Source organism: Lutjanus erythropterus, chromosome 23 (assembly GCF_056507025.1).
Source record: "Lutjanus erythropterus isolate fLutEry1 chromosome 23, fLutEry1.hap2, whole genome shotgun sequence".
NCBI classification, from domain to species: Eukaryota; Metazoa; Chordata; class Actinopteri; order Lutjaniformes; family Lutjanidae; genus Lutjanus; species Lutjanus erythropterus.
In genome coordinates this window covers 9579229-9593015 of record NC_139339.1, presented here as the reverse complement: position 1 = coordinate 9593015, position 13787 = coordinate 9579229, and the positions used below count along the sequence as shown (strand labels likewise).

Below are 13787 nucleotides of genomic sequence, written 5' to 3'. Positions count from 1 at the left end.
GGGGACTGTGAACCAACAGGGGTCCCTGAGTGGGTTAAAGGAATAGAATATTTTAACTTTTAGGGATTAGGTTACAGTATAAATGAAAAGGCTAGTTATGTTACTTAGCCTCGTTCATGATAGCTTGCTAGGTTATATTGCTAGCTAAGGTTACCTTCACAGTTTAGTTTACATCTATAGCTTAAAAACTTTAATTGGTAATGAATTCAACAACAAATAAATAGCTTGTTTTAGGATGATGTCAACTTTCCTTCACTGTCAGCCAGCTAATCTAACCTTAACTGTTACTTCAAGTAAGCTCTAAATCAAATTTAAGTTATTCTTGCCAGTTTTGTTAAGATTTCCTCCTGCAAATAGTGACCTGAACAAACAAGAGGCAATAACAGGGATATCACGAATGTGAATGGTGTTTGGTGGCCTGGTAGCTCAGTGTACAGAGGCTGTGAGTCCTCTGCAGTGGCCGTGTGTCCCACTCACGTCTGCAGTCCTTTTGCTGCATGTCACCCTCCCTCTTTCCTGTCTTCACTTCAGCTGTCCTATCGATTAAAGGTATAAAAGTCCCCTTGCTGTAAAATCTCTTTCAATGCAGTCTGTCTTAAGGTTTGTCCTTAACTAAGGAGAAATTAAGCCTTAACTGTCATACTTAAGTTGTTAAATTTGGGTTGTTATTGTACTGATAAATGCAATAATAAGGATGCATAGATTTTTCAATTAGTTCACTCAAAATTTCTCTCTGATGAACATCTCCGCTGGGTACAATAAGCAGTTCAACTTCTTCCCAATTAGTACTTCTTAAACTATTCTATTGCCTGGCATGCAAAAACAAGTGGACCCACTCAGGCTGTTAAAAACAAATTATGAAATATGTGTCTTAAACCAGGTTTACTAGAGCAGCCGTAAAATAAAGTGTGAAACAGTGAAGCCGCATTTAATCTCGAGGCCACGAGGAGAATATAAATCAGAGGGAAATGAGCATTTTAGAAAGTACAATACAAACCCTGCATGATGAAAACCATGTTAATAAAGCCATTACTGACACCTTCTTGTTTCCCAAGTCTCTGAGACAAACATGTGGTACAGAACAGGGCATTATTATTATTAAAAATGTGTGTTTCAACAGCTCCATGCTTGTAGATATTAGCAGCAAAATATTCATAATTTTCATACTTCTTCCACGTTAAGTATGTTGATCCAAACACCCTCTAAAGCTCACTTTACTGTAAATTCTGTGCTATCCAGAGCACGTAATATTTTAAAATTAGATCCCTAATCTCTGGAACTCTGTTTTCCCACAGGGTGCAAATATTTTGTGTGTACTGAAAAGGGCGTATTGTGTTGTTGGACCTAAATCTCCTAGGTAATTATCTTTTTCTCTTGATGGCATCACTGGGCTTTTCCTTTATTAATGGAGATCGTAATGTTGCTCGGATGCCAGTAATTTCCCAGACTCTGAGGAAATCTTGGCAGCGGAAGATCAAGAGTGATACCCCATCATTTCTGTCCCTAGGTGAATGGTCTAACATGATAGAAGCCAGCGCTATCAGTGGATACATGCACAACACAGATGGGAGTCCTGATGTCAATCTTTGCTCATGACGGGGCTGTGTGGGAAGTGGGGGGGAGGTGTGCTCACTTTGTTGCCAGCGAAATCGGAAATACAAGGAAGGGAAAGACTCATGGTGGTTTTCTAAATAATTCAGCAGCCATCAACTATTCAGGAATTTCCTGTGGTTTGTCGAAAATCAATAGTTTTGGCTTTCTCTTTCCCTCTTGTTGTCTTTATTCATTTCTTTTCTGACCCTCAATGCATGGTTGAATTCATCCAGAAGATGTCATATTTTTGTTATCGAATTTTAAAGGGATAGTTCTGATTATTTGAAGTGGGGCTACAGTGTATTAGCTGCAGCAGATGGTAGTTAATACAGGCCCAGTTTGGTGAAACAGAGAGGGGAACCAGCATGGAAGCTAAGCAGTGAACTGCTGCCGACTAAAATAACAGTTTAAGTGTATCAGTTTAAGTGTACACGATATTTAGAATATCTTCAGTACTTTATTTGCAGTTCTGTGAGGTAAAATTTGTGATTTTGTCTATGAGTTTGGTTGGTTCAGAGAGGGTGATATGTGGCTTATGTAATGGTGGTTTAGCTTCCATGATGGTACGCCTCTCTGCTTCTCCAAACTGGGGGCATAACCGCCGCCATCTATTGTTAGTAACACACTGACTCTCAAGAAGTACCTCATACAACCCCACAGCAAGTAATCTGAACTATCCCTTTCAGAGTGACAGTATAAGAGGAGTCCCTTCATCTGAGATCAGTGATAGCAGAAGATGTATAGATATTAAAGAAAGGGTAAGTTAGACAAATAAGAGGGAGCATCTTAAAGTTTCCACAGGGAAATCTGGAGGGCCTAAGTGACTGATAAGACCATAACTCAACTCTGTGGTGGCAGTGAGTGGCAACTCCCCAGAGTGAGCAGAATTTTATTGCTGTAATACCTCCTTCCTCTTCCACTAATCACAAGGCTGACAGATGAAAGCTTTTGTACTCACCCGTCATCCACGAAGCAAGGGTATGGCATTTGCTGGGCAAAAACACCGAGGGGCTGGGTCTTTGACGTTTGTGCTTGTATAATGCCGTGGTCCATCATATCCTGCAGGTAGGCGAAGCCTCCCCATATATAGCGCAGGTCGTTAAAGGAGTTGTCCCGGGCCCCAGGAGCCCATAACCTTATTAAAAGCAGACACATCGTGATCTGTCTTGGCAAAGGGCAAGTAAACTACGACCAGAACGGTCAGAAAAACAGTCAGAGCATGATGGCGGTTTTTAGAGGTCATACTGTTTGACAGTAAACTTTAAAAGACATAAAAAGATCACATCCTTTGGTAAACATAAAAGACAATAAAACTCAGAATCTTCTTCAATCTTTAGGCTTAAAGGAAAGCTTTGACATTTTGGAAAATGTGCTTATCAGCTCTCTTGCTGAGAGTTAGAAGAGAAGATTGGTACCACTCTAATGTCTGTGAAATTAAAGCCAGCAGGTGATTAGCTTAGCTTAACATGAATACTGGAAAGGGGAAACTCGAAGAAGAGGGAAGCAGCTAACCTGGTTCTGGTCTGACTCAGGAAGCAGACTGTTGGTGACTATTTCAGTTCAGTATCCTCCCTTTTCCCTTTGTTAATGTTGTCATAATAACAAGAGCCTATAAGCTAGTAACCTACACACTGTAAATGGCAAGTTACCATAAACGATTCCTTTTTTTCCAGGATGGCAAAGTCATCTCTCTCACTGTCACTGGCTCGTACTCCTCATCTTCATTGGTTTGGGTCGGTTAGGTTTAGGCATGAGGAGTGTGATTGGTTAGTGTTAGGGGAAGGGTATCAGGGTAAGCCAATCACATGCACAGTACCTTGGTCACTAATAGTAAGAAAATAAACAAGCTAATAACTGTCACCTTTTCTTTTCTTTTGCAGTCATTTAGCCATTTTAACGCCAGGGCTCGCTTCCCCATGTGCAAATGTTCCACAACCTGACACTATTTTGCAGGGGAACCATCACTGCATCCTGGGCTCAGTGCCACCCAAGATGATTGTCACTGGTTTAAAGAAATACAAAGAAGACAGAGTGATTTTTTTTTTCCTTATACCAGAATGACAGTGGATTCATTCAGACCCATTTCCAGTGCTGGCTCAGCTCTAAAACCGTATGTTGAGACTGGTCTGGCTATGCGAGTCTGGTCTGGCTCTGTCTAAGTGCTGCCTAGATTTTTTTTTTGTTTTTACTTTCTACAGAACACTCTTGAAGCTAGTGCATGGAGACAGTTAGCTTAAATTTGCATAAATACTCGTTGCAGGGGGACACAGCTAGCCAACTGTCCAAACGTAAAGAAATCTGTGCACCAGAATCTCTAAAGCTCACTAATTAACACGCTTGTTTATTTAATTACAAATATTTATCTTTGGACAAAGCCAGACCAGATTTTTCCCACTATTTGCAGTCTTTATGCTAAGCTAACCAACTCTTGGCTCAAGCCTCATATTTATTTTACAAATATGACAGCGGTATCAATCTTCTCATTATGTCTCTGCAAGAAGGGCACAAGCATATAAACCAAAGTGTCAAACTACACCTTTAAATGCACTGTTTTAACTTTTTTAGGAATGATCAGAGTCACTTATTTGTATTAAAGAGAGAGGCTGACCTTTGTCACATACCTGTCTTTCACTTTGTTGGTACGCTCTGTCTCCTCGATGTCCATGCGGATCTTGTATTTGACATATGGAGGGGGCTGGCTGGAGTTCGGCTGAAGGTTCTCAAAGACAATACCGGCCCAGTACGAATCATTCTCCAGAAGCTTCAGTGCTCTGCTCACCAGATGGCCTTCAGTCGGGGCTGGCTCGAACTTATCCAGCTCTAAACACTGTCAGAAAAAACACAGAGGTATCACAGAAATATCTTACCTTTTATATAATATTCACACAGCAAATCACTTCTGTTTTCTATACATTTTTTAGTGTCCACAAATGTGGCAGGCATGAACTCTCTGACAGCGTGGCAGATGGATATTTAGCAAAAAGTATCACTCAGCTATTGACTAAACCGCGCAGAGTCTAGTTCCAAATTATCTGGAGCTGCCAGGGGGTGGGAAATGTTTTGGGCTTCAGACAAGCAAATGAGATACAGCCTCGCTAGCACTCCCTGTTCTGTAGCCTTGTCCCCCTGTTTCATGAGACGATAATGAGCTAGCCATCCTGGGAGGCAGTCACACCTGACAGCTGTCCACACATCTCAGTGCCGCAATAGTTTTATCATTTCCCCCCAGGATTCTCTAGTCTGTGTTCTATATCAAGCCATGGCGGGAAGCAAAATATCACAGCAGCAGCATTAGTTCAGCACATATGAGTGAGGATATCGCAGCGGTAGAACTGTTATGCGGGCCCAAAGTTTGGACAAGTGCTGACTGAAATATATAGAAGAAAATGCTCTTCAAAATGTCAGTATAGGAGCTACATGTTATCCTCCATATTTAATGGGGCAATAGATTATCATTTAAAGCGAACTAGCAGTAAAGATCTTTGTTCCCACATGTACATTTAAAGTAACAAAACACAGTCTACTGCATTTCCAAACGGCCTTCAGCGCCTTTCATGTCTCTATTCAATCTTTAAATATCAGCACCAGCCTCACCAACCAAGATATTTCTAGAAGGGACAGAGTAAGAATGTTCAGACATTTTTTTTTATTTTTTTGTTGTTGTTGTTTTTCACTGCTAGGCCAGCAGCTGAGGCTAAGCTGTCAGATATGAACAATCTGACTCCGGCTCTGGACTGAGAAACTGGCCCCTCTGATAGCTTGCCAATCCCATCTTGGCCTAATTCAGAGGAACATCCAGGGCAACACATTGAGTTGTTCTGGTCATGGCAGCATCATGCTTGTGGAGACTGTGTGGATGCTGCTGACTGATGGTTAAGTGATGCGTCGGGTGTGTCTGAATGACATTATCAGGCCTGGAATTTCATCATTTTAGGGACAAAGCCACTTTAAGGTCAACAAAGCCACTTTAAGGTCAACTTCTTGAGGGAACAAAGGTCAAATACCAGTGCAACAAGGCCATCAAATAAAACAATGATTTTAAGTCAAAGGAAACAAAATTATACATTTAAATTAAGGGTTATGGATGATTCCTCATTATTTTTGAGATACTAACTCACAATTTTGAGATCATAACTCATGTATTCAAGGAAGTTTATTTATGTAATGACTTACAGAAACTTTTTCTTCATAACATCGGTGGTAATGGGCTTCCACAGAGAGAGACAGCGCATCCATCAGCGCAATAATGAAGAGACGTGCATGTAACATGTGTCTAACTGTATGTCACTGACAACATGATGACCAAGTTGTCAACACTTATGTCCATATTCACACGCTGATTTTCTCGGCCTTGCCCTGACTCCGTCTCCGCTGTGAGTCATCATACTTAAATCGGCTGGTTTCGCCAGCAGTTCATACCGGGCTCGAAGTCTAATCCACCACTCGTTGCGTGTGAAACATTTCATTTAATGTCGCCTCAATCAGAATCTCAACAAAAGACACTGGTGTCTAAAAGCCTGATTTCCAGGGGAAAAAATCAGCTCAGAAAATGGCAAAATGAGCTGGGGGCAATGCAGGCAGTCATCGAGGTCACTGTGACCACAGGGCAGATAATTTTTTGAGAGGCATGAGGCCAAATGGCAGCCACGGCAGTCGTTCTACTCCTGCTTCTACTCTACTATATCTCTACTATGCAGAGTTTGTAACACGTGATGCTTTGTTATAAACTGAACTACTGAACAGTTTTTACAAGTACAGCTGAGACAATTAGTCAATAAATAAATTAGCAGAACAGAAAATTAATTAGCAACAATTCTGATCATCGTTTCAGTATTTTTTCACAAAACATTTTATTGTTCCAGCTTCTCAAATGTGAGGATGTGCAAAGATTTACTGTTTTTCCTCTGATTTTTTTGTTTTAATGATTTTAATGTAATTTGATTAATTTGGAGGCTTGGAGTTCTCACTATTTTAAGAATTTTTACAAACCATAACCATCAATCGATTAATGGAGAAAATCATCAGCAGAATCAATAATGGGAGATAATCAACAGTTGCAAAATAGTTAAAATTATCGCCACCTCAACCATCTAGAACAGTAAAATCCTACTTTTACATTAATTCAGTGTTATGATACACTATATTAGAATATTTTTCTGTAATGAGTACTTTTAAACTTAATAATTTAAGAAGTAATATTTTCAATGTAATGAGTATTTTTACAGTGTAGTATTGGTAGTTTTATTGCAAGTATCCAAATACGTATCCCACTGCTGCTAAATTGCAATGCAGCATTCTAAAAAAATCAACAGACGCAGAGCTGCTGTTTACTATTGTTCATCATTATGCCGTTTACATGAATATTGCTATTCTTACTTATTTTTCATTAATTATACCATTGCTACCGTGATCCTATTAAACTGTGGGGCAGTTCATAAATGAAGCAGGGCAGCAGCAGTTTGTGGCTCTAATTTGGGCCTGTGCTATCAAAGGGATGCAGCCTGATTCTTCAGTGTTTGTGCTGATGGTGGCACCATGGAGAGAAGCCGTGCCAATTATAAAATGACCACAGATTGTTGGGCATTGATCTTGAGTTGTTAATTTGCTCACACAGATTATTATTTCAAGGGTACAAATGACCAATTTGTGAACAAATATTATCAAGGCATTTACCTCTTCAGTGTGCTGTATGTGAATTTGCATATTTGACACTAGTTTGTTTTTCTCCATGTTTGCTTAAAAAAATCTTTCAGAAACATAAAACACATGGGCAAATGTGTGAGGGATGGATTCAACTGCAAGCTGTAAATGTTAGCATGTTTGGCTAAGTAGCTCACTGCTCCCTCCAGACAAACTTATGTTAGATACTACTGCATTTTCCAAACTGGCTTATTTCCAGGGGTTTGGTATGTGGGGGTTTAAGGAGGTGGATGTTGGGTGGAGCACAGTCAAAATGGGCCGACAATAACGCATCTCTCTTAAGGTCACTTTCTTAGCTGTAAGATGGGTTAGCTTAGCTCTTATCCAAGCTCTCTTCCTGAGGTGATGGCAGTCTGGTTTGGTGACAGTCTCAATGTCCGCTGCACATAGTTTGATCCCTGTGCTTCCTTTTCAGACATTAATGAGTATATATCTCTCATCTATTACATACAATTGGCCTCAGTGTTTTAGCATTAATGTTATATCATGTATGCAGCAGTTAAGTAACTTTTTATATTTAGACACTTTCTCTGTGTTCTTGTTTCAAAATGTTTTGGATGGAAACATTAAAAAGTCAGCTGGAGACAACTTCTCAGCTGATTCACGGAGCAGGGCTAAGTCAAGGGTCAATTATCTTATTCATTAGATGGAAAATATGTTTGCTTTGTCATGACTAAACTTGTCTAAAGACCAACTTAACTAATTTTCATTTTCTTTCCAACATGAAAGCAGATTTAGTGTATCATGATGGGAGTAACTCTGTTTCATTATTTGCCTTACAGCAGCTGCACCTGCTGACATTGCCTTATCGATGTTGAAAGTAAAGTATGTACTCTTTAGCCCTATTTCCCTACAGATGTATACGCCCAGACAAGAGGACACTATGGTTAAGGTTGTCTGATAATGGTCCCTATTCCTGGTATCCATTTTGAGCAGTGCAATTTCTATTAGAGAAGAAAATAGATTGAATTATGTTGGAATTTCATCGGCCATGTGTGGCTAACCCCAAGGGCCCAACATGCCATCTTACCTGCCTGTGGATTGATATTGTATGTGTGTGTACGTCTGTGTGTGTGCATGTGTGTGTGTGTGTGTGACAGCGGTTGTGGGTGGGCTTTGTACATGCGTTTGATCACACAGTGTAGAGAAAGAAGGGTTTTGCTGCAAACTGTGCCACAGATCAATATATCAATGTCAGCTGTGTGTGTGTGTTCCTACTTAGAGACACCGCTCTGTCTGATGCCTTTACAGATTTACTATAGTCGGGCCCATAATAATGTTTTTTTATGATTATCATGGAAGCAATGTAGTGACAGATCTCCCTGTGTATTTGACAGTTTGCTAAGTCAAGGATATTAAACTTTAATGAATAAAAAGACCAAAGCCTTTTTTGCTTGTATTCCAAAAAAGAAAAAAAAAAACACAAAAGCTGATAGAGTGAGCAAGATAAAAAACACCGACATGTCATCTAAAAAAGTCTTGATTTTGCTTTTAACAGCAGCAGAGCACAGACACGGCAACAAAAGAGCTGAGAAACAAAACATGCTCAACATGGACACATTGTGTCTTAGACACAGAACAGCCTGCTTACATGCTGTCGCACCCGTGATTTTCTGTACCCGTGTGTCACAGCAGCAATGCTAAAATACAGGAGTAAATTATACTGCAGCAATTATGTCAGGGATACAAGACCTTTGCTAGATTACTGTCATAACCAGAGTTTTTTGAAGGAGGGTTGTATGAGTCACTTTGATAGTACATTACGTACAGTAGGGAGCAGCCAGCACACCCTGTGTTTGGAGAAGCAGCAGGAGTACCGGCGTAGGAAGATAAGCAATGCACTGCTGTGGACACTGTCAGCAGCAAAATGTATTTGCATTTAAGTTGTAGGCTGTATTTAGAATATTTTCACCACTTTAACTTGCCATTAAACTACCTTTTCTGACAGGAAAGTGCCATTATACTGACCAAATATCACCGTCTACAAACCTACCAAACTCCATAGGCAAAATCAGTAATTTTACCTTGCAGAATTCAGGAGTTACTGATTAACCATTGCCTCAGTCTATTAGTTTGCTTGTGTCATTGTATGGTTTTAGTTAATCTGACGTATCCTTTTAAATGACTAAATAAATAAATGAGACAAATAAACTAACAAATCAAGAGAACAATAGATCAGCAACTCCCATGTTCTGCAAGGTAAAATTACTGATTTCACCTATAGAGTTTGGTTGGTTCGGAGAGAGTGATATTTGGAAAAGGCTGTCTGGTGGCAAGGTAAAGCAGTGAAAAAGCACTGGTTGTTTTTCTTAAGTGGCTAAATACGTTTCCCTGCTGACCCTTCTTACACCAGGACCCCTGATGCTTTCCCATCTGGAGGGTTGCAGTCAGCCATCTACTGTAGGTAATACACTGACTGTCATGAAGTATCTCATAGAACCCTTCTTCAAATAATCCAGACTATTCCTTTAGGTCAGTAAGCAAAAATACAAATATGACAAAAATAACAGATGCTGTAAATAAATTGTAATCAACTGTGTATTTAACCCATAAGATGCTGCTGCACTAGCTGCTGCAGATTGCTAAAGTTAGCTCATCTGTATCATGTTTTTAGCAAACTAACAACCCAGAAAAGGAAGTCGATACATTTATCAACTCATTTTTTACACGAAGACTCTTTTGTTTGAGCACTTTAAAGGTCACACAGCCCTTGTTTTTAATGCCAACTCCAACCAAAGAAATCACATGGGTAATATCAGGTGAATCAGATAAATAACAAAGAAGGGAGAGGCTAAAACGGAACTGTGGAGGGAGAGCAGAAAAAACAATGCATTGCCAATTTCCTCGGCAGTGAGAATATGTTTTAAAAAATCCTAAATGTCAGAGAACAGCCTGTTTTCTTGTCTTAAAAATCAAATCTCTTACTTTACCGGAGAGGTCACAGAACCCTCCAGTGCATCAGTGGGCTGGAAGCCAGGTTCATATGAGGTGCTACACATTTAATAAAGGCACAGACAAAAGAATTACTGTACATACACCAAGGAAGTTGGAGAGGAGCTTCAGGGCTTGGGTTGTGGTGTTGTAGACATTCCGCCAATCGTAGGGTGGCATGCCGGGTGGACGATTCTCCGGAGGCCCGTTGTACAAGAAGTTGGCCAGCAGCTCAGCTGACCACCCTGTGCCACTGAGACGCCGGTCGAGGATAGCAGCAAACACAGGATTGTTCAGCAAGTCCTGATTTAAAAAGACAAGAAGACGGGTTTAAAAGGACAGTTTGGATATTTTGAAGTGAGGTTGTATGAGGCACTTATCCATAGTCAGTGCATTACCTACAGTAGATGGCGGTCACCATGCTTCCAGTTTGGAGAAACAGCTGGAGTAACGGTGTAAGAAGCTAAACAATGAACTGCCACCATCTGCACTATCTAAACTTTTTATTTTTTACATTTTACACTTTACTCTTACTTTAGTATACTTCACTATGCTTATTAATGTCCATGTTGTCATACCAGTATTAGTATTGTTTTTTATCATTCTCACATTTGTAGTTTTATTATTATTATTCTTTTTTATTGTACTGTACTCTTTTATTGCACTGTTTAATTTTTTTCCTCTTACTTACTGTTCTTTTCTTTCCTTTCCTTTCATATCTCTGCTGGTGTGAGGCTGAAATTTCCCCACAGGAAAATGTAAAGATCTACCTATGTATCTAGGCCAACCTTAAAAAAAAAAAGAAAAAAAAAAAGAGTTTTTAAGTGTGCGCTGTATTTAGAATATTTTTCACCACTTCACCTTGTCACCAGACAGCCTTTTCCTATGGGAAATAGGTATTATAAGCCAAATAATGCTTTCTTCAAACCAACCAGACTCCACTGGCAAAATTAGTAATTTTACATTGAAGAACACAAAAGTTGCTGGTCTAATGGTTAGTGTTTTAAAGGACTGATTTAGATTCATCCAAACAAACTAACAGATTGAGGCAGCAGTAGACCAGCAACCAGCAAGGAAAAATGACTGTCTGGTAGCTTTGGAGAGAGTGATATTTGGCTTCATAATGTCCGTGTCTCACATTAGCTTCCGTGCTACTGCCTCTCTCTGCTTCTCTGAACTGGGGACATGCTGACTGCTATTTACTGTAGGTCTTATACTGACAATAAGTACTTCATACAACCCCACTCTCTCTACTCTCCTCTGGTTAGTGAGAGGTTTAGAACGATTATGGCATGAATGTGATGGAATTTGAATGAGGACCAAAGCACAGTAAATTGTAGCGTATTATTTCAGAGGAGAAAGCATGAGGGGGGGTCAGCTTCGTTTATTAGCAGCAGTGACATTCATTCTTCTGCAGAATTAATCAGGAGCGTTAAGATAGATGGCACTGTTGTATTTCAGGCTCTGGGATACACATCAACTACTGTATCCTCATGGCCAAGAAGTGCTCATGTACAGCATACATAATGAATGTACGGCACACACACAACATATGCACATTTGCATGGACATACATTGAAGAGCGTGAAAATGTATGCAAATTAAAACGCTGCCTGCGCATAAGAACACACTTACAAGTGCACAACAGAGACATACAGTGCAGTCAAATGCCACCACCCCACCTCTCAATCATCTTTTCTAACATGATAAGAGACACACATGTGAAGCCTCTTTCAGTTATCTAATCATGTGATGAATCAATAAAGGTGATATGCTGATGTGGGAGTAAATATAACCGTGCTGCAGTACTTGAGCCCTCCATATACGCAACACATGAATATGCATCTGTGTTTTTGTTGCATGAAATCAATGGCTCTAAACTCCTCAAACAGTAGCTCTTGCATAATAAGATAATTTCACTCCCACCTGTTGGTTTAAATGCGTTGCCCTCTAGTCAGCAGCCATGACCATTTCCCTTCACTCCCACCCAGTAATCCCATAGTTCCATGCTATTATTCAAGGATTAATATGACACTGTTCCTGTAATGAGAATGTTAATACATAAACTAAAATTAAAAGTAGCAATGATTATATACCTGTCATGTACTCAGAGGAACACTACTAAACCAAGTGAGACTGAGACTAGAAGAGTGCACTGCGGATTCCTGGCAAACAACAGATGGTGAAGCACCTACTGCAACGTCACCACAATGACGAGATGTGTAAAGTTCCACCAACATAAACATGACCTCCACATATATTGTCCTGAGCTGAAACAAAATTTCACACAGAAGCAGTTGTTGATCGTTTGATCACAATGATTTTACATCATTTTAAGAAGAGTGAGAAGTCAGCTGTCAGTGGTCGTATATAACAGAGTAGTCAAAAAATAGAATTACTGCATCACGGTTATGCATCTCCACCAACCAGTCAAGTTTGCATGCAGTCTGTCCAGACTCATATAATGTATGTAGTGAAGATTTTGAAGGAATTTAATATTGAAATTATCACTATATTGATATTATAAGAATATTTTTTACAAAATGGAAGTAATCACTATACATTTGGTGAATAGTTGCCAGTGAGAAACACGCTGTCGTCAATTAGAGGTTTTTTTTTTTTTTTACAGAGGACTGATACAGAGCTGAACATTATTATGTCACAGTAAAGTTGACCTTTGACCTTTTGGATGTAAAACATCATCCCCTCATTATTTTATCCTGTTAGATATTTGTGTGTAATTTTGACATAATTAGCACATTAAAAATTGAGTTATGGACAAAAAAATGTGTATAGTGAGGTCACCATAACCTTTGACCTCCAAAATCTAATCAGTTCATCCTTTGGTCAAAGTGGTCAGTAGTTTGAAGAAATTTCATAAAGGCGTTTTTTTTGAGACGCGGCGTTCACAAGAAGGAGGATGACCTGAAAACATGGCCCTGTGGCTATGGCTGTAAAAAAGCCATAAAAAAAGTTTGTCGGGGTTTTTTTTATTAGAAATTGTGAATTACAGAGGTCCTTCAGCATGTAGTCATGAATAAGTACAAAACAATAGTATTTGACATTAACTGCAGATAAGATGATGGTCCGCTGATCATGCACACACCGAAGCTTCCCTGACTTATACCAGATGAAAATAAGTTATATAAAACATCCATTCAAAAACATTTATAATTTTAAAAAGGCAGGAGAAAAAAAAAAGAAAAACATACCACTACTCTTTCCATACCAGTTACTCTCAGAGTTGAATATGTATGGTTCACACTTCAAAGTGACTGTGTGGACTGGAGAGGAAAGGGCGCTGTATGTCAATCGAGAATTGTGCCTCTGAAGAGCGAAAGTCTGAGTCCAGATTCAGATATATTCTGGCCAGTGCAATGGCATTTCGGTGTCAACACTTCTGATGATATTCTGCTTAACCTTAAGACAAAGTGTCAAATTAAGTAATCTCTATGCCGCATGTGACCTTTAAAAAAAAAAAAAAAAAGTCAGTGTACTCATCTCAGTGGGTGCTACATTAAGGACATGACCCATCATAAATGTGTGTATTTTAAAGTCCGTAA

At 39.5% G+C, this 13787-nt stretch overlaps 1 protein-coding gene across 1 annotated transcript in view; it reads right to left on the bottom strand.

The window, feature by feature from the left end:
- The window catches only part of LOC146305600 (phospholipid-transporting ATPase ABCA1), a 208994-nt gene that overhangs the window by 150803 nt on the left and 44404 nt on the right, over nucleotides 1-13787 (bottom strand). Inside the window, exons 12-14 of the mRNA XM_084712574.1 lie at nucleotides 10330-10527; nucleotides 4215-4420; nucleotides 2552-2728 (exon numbers count right to left, since the gene is read on the bottom strand). Coding sequence (XP_084568700.1) covers nucleotides 2552-2728; nucleotides 4215-4420; nucleotides 10330-10527 — 581 coding nt within the window. The remainder of the gene's footprint in view (nucleotides 1-2551; nucleotides 2729-4214; nucleotides 4421-10329; nucleotides 10528-13787) is intronic.